General features: G+C 31.3%; 1 protein-coding gene across 1 annotated transcript; it reads left to right on the forward strand.

The window, feature by feature from the left end:
- The first annotated feature begins 1,850 nt into the window (after window positions 1–1,850).
- On the forward strand, window positions 1,851–4,466 carry LOC133294461 (UDP-glucuronic acid decarboxylase 2-like). Its single transcript, XM_061493132.1, has 7 exons — window positions 1,851–2,435; window positions 2,648–2,792; window positions 2,886–2,965; window positions 3,053–3,136; window positions 3,284–3,358; window positions 3,986–4,078; window positions 4,242–4,466. Exons 1-7 carry the CDS (start codon window positions 1,851–1,853, stop codon window positions 4,464–4,466), a joined length of 1,287 nt encoding a protein of 428 aa, XP_061349116.1.
- The last annotated feature ends 4,180 nt before the right edge of the window (window positions 4,467–8,646 follow it).

The following is an 8,646-nucleotide window of genomic DNA, read 5'->3' on the forward strand; positions in this document are numbered from 1 at the left end:
AGATTCCGAAACGAACAAATTTAAGTTTAATTATATTATTAGATGAAAACAATAAAACGAAATACACACGCAAATACATAAAGCTGCACCAAATGATGGTAGTTCACTTGGCGCATGAGAGCTGAGCAGGTGGGAGTGAGAGTATGTGTTCGAATCTTCTCAGTACCACTTTTAGGAGGGGTTTAAAGTCTTAATCTTGGTCCCGCCCCGAATCAGATTAGTCGCGAAGCGATTAATCGATGGAATATTTCCAAAAAAAAAATTGGCAGACTAGGAGTGGTGGAATCGGGCTCTAATTTGAGCTCGGGCCAAAAAATTATATGTGTATTTATTTTTCTTAATTTTAGTTGATTCATATCATAATATATTTAAATTACATCAAATACAGAACATCTGGGCAGGTAGCACTAAAAAGAGTTAAAATTTTATTAAATATTTTTTAATTTTACTAAAAATAATTTATTTATTTTATACAAGTGAAAATTAAACACATAACTTAATACAACTTACCCAAATCTTTCACAAAAAATATTTTAAGTTTTACATAAGATCAAATTATAAATTGTAGCCCGAGCCATATTACAATTTTAATTCGGATCAAATTATAATTAATTATATAATTATATATAATAAGTACAATTTGATAAAATTTAACCTAGGTTAAAGCCACACCCATATCACACATGGCTCCGCCACTGCAGACTAGATTTAGTACTAAACATTAAATACTTTGATATCCTTTGGTTTACTCGTGACTTTTTTCGAGATTTCTTTCTAAAAATATATTCGAGTACTTATTAATTATTATTATCAAACTATAGGTTATATTATACTATTTTTTATATGTGACTTTTAATTATGGATTTTGCATTTGCCATGCAACATGATAAATGCAAAAATTTTAACACATACATCAATATTTGTGTTACATTCTTTTTTTTTTCTTTTTCTTCTTTTTTTAAACATGATAAATTCCATATCTATTATCTTTATAACATGATAAAAGAATTGTCCTACAATATTATACTTGTTTTTCCCTTTAATTATTCATGAAATGATGCAAAACCGACTATAACCCAATAAATACATTATAATTGCATTGAGTAAATATCAAAGACAAAGGTCATTTTCAAGAACTAAGAATTAATGTGATAAAAAAAAGGGTAATACTTCTCTTATGTTGCATAAGAGAAGTATTATCTCATGCTCAAACAATAGTTAGGAGAGGGAAAAAAGTTAAAGATGAGAGAAAAAAATCTTATAAAACCCATTTAAAATATGTAAATGTACGAGATAATAATTTTTTTCATGTAACATAAGAAAATAATTTTCTAAAAAAAAAAAAAATGCGAATCTCAAATGTTAACTAGACATGAAGAACTGCTAGAATAGCGGGTGTCCTGAAATAATATTGCCATATTGGTCAAACACATGCCACTCGGCTTCCATTGCTGCATCTCGCACGAAGCACATGTTCATCTCTGACAATTTGTACACACACAAAACTTTACCCACATATGAAAATGCGCCAAGTATTAAGTCTGTGTCTCCCTCCCTTGCATCGTGGATTTGACTTACATCGAAAGAAACCAAACAAAAAAAATAAAAATAAAAAAGGAAAATGGCGAACCTCAAACTTGCAAATTAACAAAAGAGAGAGAGAGAGAGAGAGAGGCCACCAATTCCGCGCATGTTGGAACGATTATAAAGCCAAATTTCATGCATCACAATTCAGTGCATCTTCCATTTTCTATCTCTCTCTAGCATCTTGAACTCTCTATCAATTTACCAAACAGAGAAAGAAGTACCTTTATGTCAGTGTAAGAGAAATTAAGAACAAAGATAGAAAGATGAGCTCTGAGCTAATTCACAGAAGAGAAACCCAGAAAAGCACCTCAGATTCATCGCGCGATCAACCTCCAATTTCTCCGCCGCGAAAATCCACGAACCACCAATTTGGCTACATGCTTCGACAGCGAGTCCCTTTCCTCCTCATCGGTGTCGCCATTGCCACCCTCTTCTTCAACCTCCTTCCTTCTCGATCTACATCATCCATTGTCCCTCTTCATGACTCGTTCCTCGAAACCGAGTTGGCTCTCCCGACTCGTCGGGTCCTCTTGGAAGAGAAGGAAGGGATTAAGAGAAAGGCAAGAGTTTCTCTTGGGTTGAAAGGCAAGAGACAAAAGAGGATCCTGGTTACCGGCGGAGCAGGTTTCGTCGGAAGCCACCTCGTGGACCGTCTGATTGAAAGGGGTGACAGCGTGATCGTCGTTGATAACTTCTTCACTGGAAGGAAAGAGAACGTGTTACACCACATGGGTAACCCCAACTTCGAACTCATTCGCCACGACGTCGTTGAACCCATCCTTCTCGAGGTTGACCAGATCTACCATTTGGCTTGCCCTGCTTCCCCTGTTCATTACAAGTTCAATCCCGTCAAGACCATCATATCCTTCCTTTCATTTCCATCTTTTTTTCTTTCTCTCTTTCTTTTGTAGTTTAATTAAATATATATTTTCCATCAACCACGTGTCTTAATACATATGATTTATTGATGATGCATAAAGGAATACGTGGATATTGATTGAAATTGGAAAATCCTTGATTCTTATTTGTTTTTGCTTTGATTTGATTTGGAGTGCACAAGACCAATGTGGTGGGCACGCTCAACATGTTGGGATTGGCTAAGAGAATTGGTGCACGTTTTTTGCTGACTAGCACGAGTGAGGTTTATGGTGATCCACTTCAACATCCACAGGTTGAGACATACTGGGGCAACGTTAATCCCATTGGTAATATATATATATAGCTTAGTATATTGGCTTAATTTGCTGTTGTTTTTTTGTTTTTATATCCACATTCACTTCATGTTGCTGGCGTGTAAGGTGTGAGAAGCTGTTATGATGAGGGAAAGCGCACTGCAGAGACATTGACAATGGACTATCACAGAGGCGCTGGTATTGAGGTTGGTTCTCGTTATCATTTTTATATATGGTACGTCATGTTTATGTGTTGCATAAGTGAAAAGAGCTTCAATTTGATTGTTCTCTAGGTGAGAATTGCTCGTATCTTCAACACATATGGACCAAGAATGTGCCTTGATGATGGGCGTGTTGTCAGTAACTTTGTTGCTCAGGTAATTTAGCTCTGCCATTTTCAACTCTTTTTCGAGGGGTTATTTATTGGGTATTGTTGCCTCTCTCTTTTTTTCTGGTAAATGGTATTGTTGCCTTTTTATCCACTATTTTTGTTTAACTTGCCAAACAATTTTAAAACTTTGCAGGCATTGAGGAATGAACCGTTGACTGTTTATGGCGATGGAAAACAGACAAGAAGCTTTCAATATGTTTCTGACTTGGTAAATTTTTTCATGGCATATGCACCTTTTCTGGCTAATAAGATTTTTTTTTTGAAAATTAGAAGCTTCATTGAATCGAATACCGGAATCCTTCTAAATATGGCAAAACATGATCCACTATTTAAGAATATACTAGCGCCTTAGATTTCTGACTTCTCTTTCTAATTATGTTTTTTTTCCCCAACTATATCAATGGACTCAACTTAAAGAAACTGTTTATGATTAATCTAATGCAATTCTGAATGTCCAAATATCATTGATATTTATTTTTTGTAAAATGCGAACTACTTTGTACTTGATTTTTTGACTACCTACAAACTGAGAACTCAGGTGTTAGTATAACGTTTTGTTTTGTTTTCGGTACGTTATTTCGAAATGGTTTTCCACCATGCACGAGCAAGTAACTTTACATTTGATTCTAAAACTCCGACTAAGCTAGCTCTAATGAATATCCACAACGGCATAGCATTATAAATTAAAATTTTGACTGTCAAAAAGATGAAATGTAGAACTCAAATAACCCTTTTGGTTTGGATGTAGTCTGTCTCGTAAAGTTTGGCGTTCCTAATTAAAGGGGACTATAGAAACCGTTGGTAAATGTTTAACATGGACCTGTGCACATAACAGGTAGAAGGCCTAATGAGGCTGATGGAAGGAGATCATATCGGTCCTTTCAATCTTGGCAACCCGGGTGAATTCACAATGCTTGAACTTGCTAAGGTAATAATATATATTTCAATGTACTTGCAGTTGCGAGCATAGTGTACTGTACAAATCAAAGCTCCATCGTATAATATACATATGATGATATGAACATATATAATAAATCTTTTAAATTTTGAATAGTAAAAAGAAAAGTAATAACTTAATTTGGTTTGTGCAGGTGGTACAAGAGACAATAGACCCAAATGCGAGGATAGAGTTTAGACCTAACACAGAGGATGACCCACATAAGAGGAAGCCAGACATCTCCAGAGCAAAGGAGCTTCTTGGGTGGCAGCCTGTTGTGTCCCTCCATGATGGACTTCCTCTAATGGTCACTGATTTCCGGCAAAGATTATTCGGTGACGTAAAAGGCACTGGAGGCAAAGGTCTATCTGCAGCATAGATTAAAACTGAGGTAGAAAAGAAAATTAAAACAAGAAAGTTACTGAAAATAAACATATATATATAAAACAAACTGGCTTCTTTAGCTCATTTTGGATTATATTAGATATATATATATATATATATGTGTGTGTGTGTGTGTGTGTGTGTGTGTGTGTATTAGTAATTCGATGAGATTTATATATGTCTGGCAGTGAAATAAAAGCAGCATCCCTGCCAAAGGAAGATTATTTCACGAGAGCTACATTTTTTTTGTTTTATTTTGTATAGTGTGTTTTACTATCATATATTGCGGGATGCAGTTCATCTTCCTCTGTTTTTTTTACTGTGTGTAAACTGTTCTGATTTCCTTCATATGAAGTACAAAAGTGTTATTAGATTAAATTGGATGTGTGCACAGCTTCTAAATCACAATATTAGGGGGGCACCTAAAATTACCATGATAAAGTGCATATACACCAAAGTCTCCAGTGTTTTCATTTCTAAAGCAGGACTGGTTAAACCACCAAATTTCTACTAGACCAAAATCCAAATTTCTAAAGAATGTAGGTGTTTAGATTAACTTACTTTAAAATAAAAATAATAATTAAAAGTTTGATGAGAACTTAAAAGAATATAATTTTTTTTGTAAAATAATCATTTACCAAACATGTTTATATATATATATATATATATATATATATATATAGATATAGAGTACGGATATTTTAACTACAAATTTTTTTTACTACTAACTTACTACCAACCACATCATCATTGGATCAAAAAGAGAGAATGTTAAAAAGTTTTTCAAGAGAGAGAAAATGTTAATCTAATGGTGATTTGATAGGTAGTAAGTTGGTAGTGCAAAATTTTGGTAGTAAGAATATCTCTCTTCATATATATATATATATATATATATATATAAAATACAAAAATATATTTTTCTCACATTGTTTTGCAATCATTGGAATAAGTTTTCTCCATCGACTAAAGATATATTAAACACTTTAAAAATTTAAAATCATGATACATATTTGTTTCCCTTACCTTACACTTTTCCATCTTTGTTACATTTTTAATTTTTTTTTTTTTTTAGACACACGTATGGTTTATTCTCAAATGGAGTTCTAGGGTGGTGGGTTGAACGGTAAATTCAAAGGTTGTCGGTTAGACCAAGGTCGACAAAATCGAATTTTTACCTTAAAAAAATGAGGAATAAAAAATCAAAAAACATAAAATTGTAGGAAAAAATAAAAAAATAAGGGAAATGTTAACGAAAATGTTTTGACGAAAAAAAAAAAATATAAATGCCGATTTTAAGTTTTAAAGTGAATTTTTGACTACCTTGAGTTAGACGTTAGCAACGAATCTCACACATTAAAAAATATTTTTCGTGTTCCAGAATCACATAATAGTTGCCTACTCGATACTTCTTTTATCAAATATAATAAAAATATAAATTTTATATTATCATTGTCTTTATATTTATTTCCATTCATATTTCACATTTTTTATTTTTAGTCGAAGAGCATGTGGTGCTGGATAACAGAAAATTAGCTCCATACATTCCCACTAATTCTGTAATTCGTCAAAAGCATTGTCCCAAGTTTTCAAGCGCTACAGGGGTTTGAGCTACAATTTACTATCGACTTTATCACGAGGAACGTATGGAATTCTTAACTCTATCTAGGACCTAGTCTAAAGCATTTAAATTCTCCAAGTGTAGCCAATTCAAGGATTAAATTCGGACACTAAACAAACTTGACAGAAGTTATGGATCACATTTTTTTTTTCTTTTCTAACAACTTCGTTCTTTGGATTACATCCGATTCGCGTATCATATTAAAGGGGGCGTTCTCTCATAAAAAAATTTCTACTCCCAAAACTCGAACTCACTCTTAATTATTGTGCTAACAGTATTTGGTTAAGTTATGGATCACTGTACAACAACTATTAATGGATAGTATATCCTCATATTATTAATAAATTAAAAATAGAGTATCGTATAATTTTAAAATAATAAAATTTTCTTCAAATGTTATAAAATTAAGTAATATATATTCATATTAAATAATAAAAGTTATAGATTTAAAAAAATTCAATTTTTAAAAAGAAAAAAGTGTGTGTCATTTTAAATGATATAAAATTATATTATTTTAAATAAAAAAAAGAGATAGATCATATAAAAGAGAGATATAAGTCCTATCTCGATAAAAGTAAAATGACACAAGTAGTGAGAAATACTTTTTACATTTAAAAATGAGAAGATATTTATTTTTTGAAATGGATATGAAAAGTGACCCTTATAATAGAAGATAAGAGCGATATGAAAATCAAGAGGGTGGCCCGATTATTTTATCATCATTTCGATCCTTGTTATGATTGAATTGAGATTTGACATGTATTTTGAACCACATGTAATAAACCCACTAGGCCGTCCAAAGTCCAAACTATATGGGACTGGCATTGCAACTACTCGCAGTTTAGTTTGTTAATTCGATGAGTATGAAAATTTAGCTTAAATTATAATAAAAAAATAAGCTTACTTGTATGATGAATCGAGCCCAAAACTATCCTACCTGGATTTGTTACCACCCATATCCTTTTGTGCATTTGATTTACTATTAATTAATTGCACTTCCTAATTAACAATATTATCTTAGTTGATTGGATCGCAGCGTTAGTGATAAATACTATGGCTTTATCCCGCGTTTTGTGGCCACCTATTGCCCAGTGCAATTGTTGTCGATTTTGATTTGATTCAATGGCCTACTAAATGTATTATTATTATTATTTTTTTGGTGAAAACTAAATGTATTATTTTATTAGTTATATGAGGATTAATATCTATTCTTTTCTTTTAAAATCTTAATCATTTTTTAAAAATAATTTTTTTTAAAACAAAAAGGCATGAACTATTTTTTTTTCAAAATTTATTCTTACCTCTCAATATATTTATTAAGTAAAATGAGAAGAAACTATTGATCAAGAGAGAGAGAGAGAGAGAGAGAGAGAAAAGGTAATAAATTATACTTTCTCAAAGTTAAAAATATTTAGTAAAGTCCTTAAACCTTACAAGTAATTTTCAATAACTAATATTTTAAAACAGAGGTAGCAATGTAGCATACAAGACTCACTAATATATAGGATTTTCATGCATGTATACAAATATATTAATTTCTCTAAAATAAACTAAACTTTTATATTTACTAAAAAATTTATAGGTAAAATTATTATCATATTTAAAAAATGTATGGATGCACCTATGTAATACCGACACCGACACGGGACACGTGACATACGATACCAAACAATTTGCAGCAGTATTTTGCGGTACCAAACAATTTTTTTTTAAACTTTCCTACCAAACTTTCTTTCTCACCTTTTTCCTTGTAATTATATTTTCCTAGTAAATTTTTTTTTTCTTCTACCAAACGCCTCGTAAGAGATGTCTATTCACTTTTATATCAATTAGTTATTAAAATTTGCTTTCAATTTTTTTTAGGGTTTGTATTCATCATGTAACTTGAAACACAAAAATTTCCTACACACACATTTTGTGTGGCCCGCACTTTTTGAAACAAAAAAAAAAACTAAGGCACGTAAAATGAATCTCTATAACATTACATAATCATTTTTCCTACAACATAACTTTTATAAAATCCATTGTTTTTATGAAAAAAAAATATTTATCATTTTAAATGACATAAAGTTATGTTATTTTAAGAGAGAAATAGACACAAAATAATTTTTTTATTTAAATTTTAAATTAAAAAAAATCACTCAGTTTCTCTCTCTCATGATTTCCATTTTTATGTGCCTATCTCTATTCTAAAATGACATAACTTATATCATTTAAAATGACAAACACCAAACTCTTTTTTTATATATATGAAAATTTTAAATGAAACTAGACACGAGTATCTCACAAAAATCATGACAAACACCCTAACATTTTTAAGGATTTCTCAAAGGATTATAGATCATCCGCAAATAAAATTATCGTATCAATAAGTTTCATACCCTAACAAAATATGTATCTAATCCTTGATCAACTACGCCAATCGTTGTTCTCAATTTACTTTAATTTTAGAGTAAAACACTCTTGTAATTGCGGCATAAATATTTTTCTCCTGTTCTCTCAACTTGAAATCCGTGATGTTATTTTTATTTTTTTTAAAAAGCATGAAGTTCACTAG

The sequence above is a fragment of the Gastrolobium bilobum genome, unplaced genomic scaffold (assembly GCF_033153095.1).
Source record: "Gastrolobium bilobum isolate Gb01-03AN ecotype WA unplaced genomic scaffold, APGP_CSIRO_Gbil_v1 utg5188, whole genome shotgun sequence".
In the NCBI taxonomy this organism is placed as follows: domain Eukaryota; kingdom Viridiplantae; phylum Streptophyta; class Magnoliopsida; order Fabales; family Fabaceae; genus Gastrolobium; species Gastrolobium bilobum.

Coding starts and splice junctions, on each gene's coding strand:
- LOC133294461 (XM_061493132.1), top strand. CDS start 1,851: ATGAGCTCTGAGCTAATTCACAGAAGAGAAACCCAGAAAAGCACCTCA. Junction 2,436..2,647: donor TTCATTACAAGTTCAATCCC/GTCAAGACCATC, acceptor GGAGTGCACAAG/ACCAATGTGGTGGGCACGCT. Junction 4,079..4,241: donor CAATGCTTGAACTTGCTAAG/GTAATAATATAT, acceptor TGGTTTGTGCAG/GTGGTACAAGAGACAATAGA.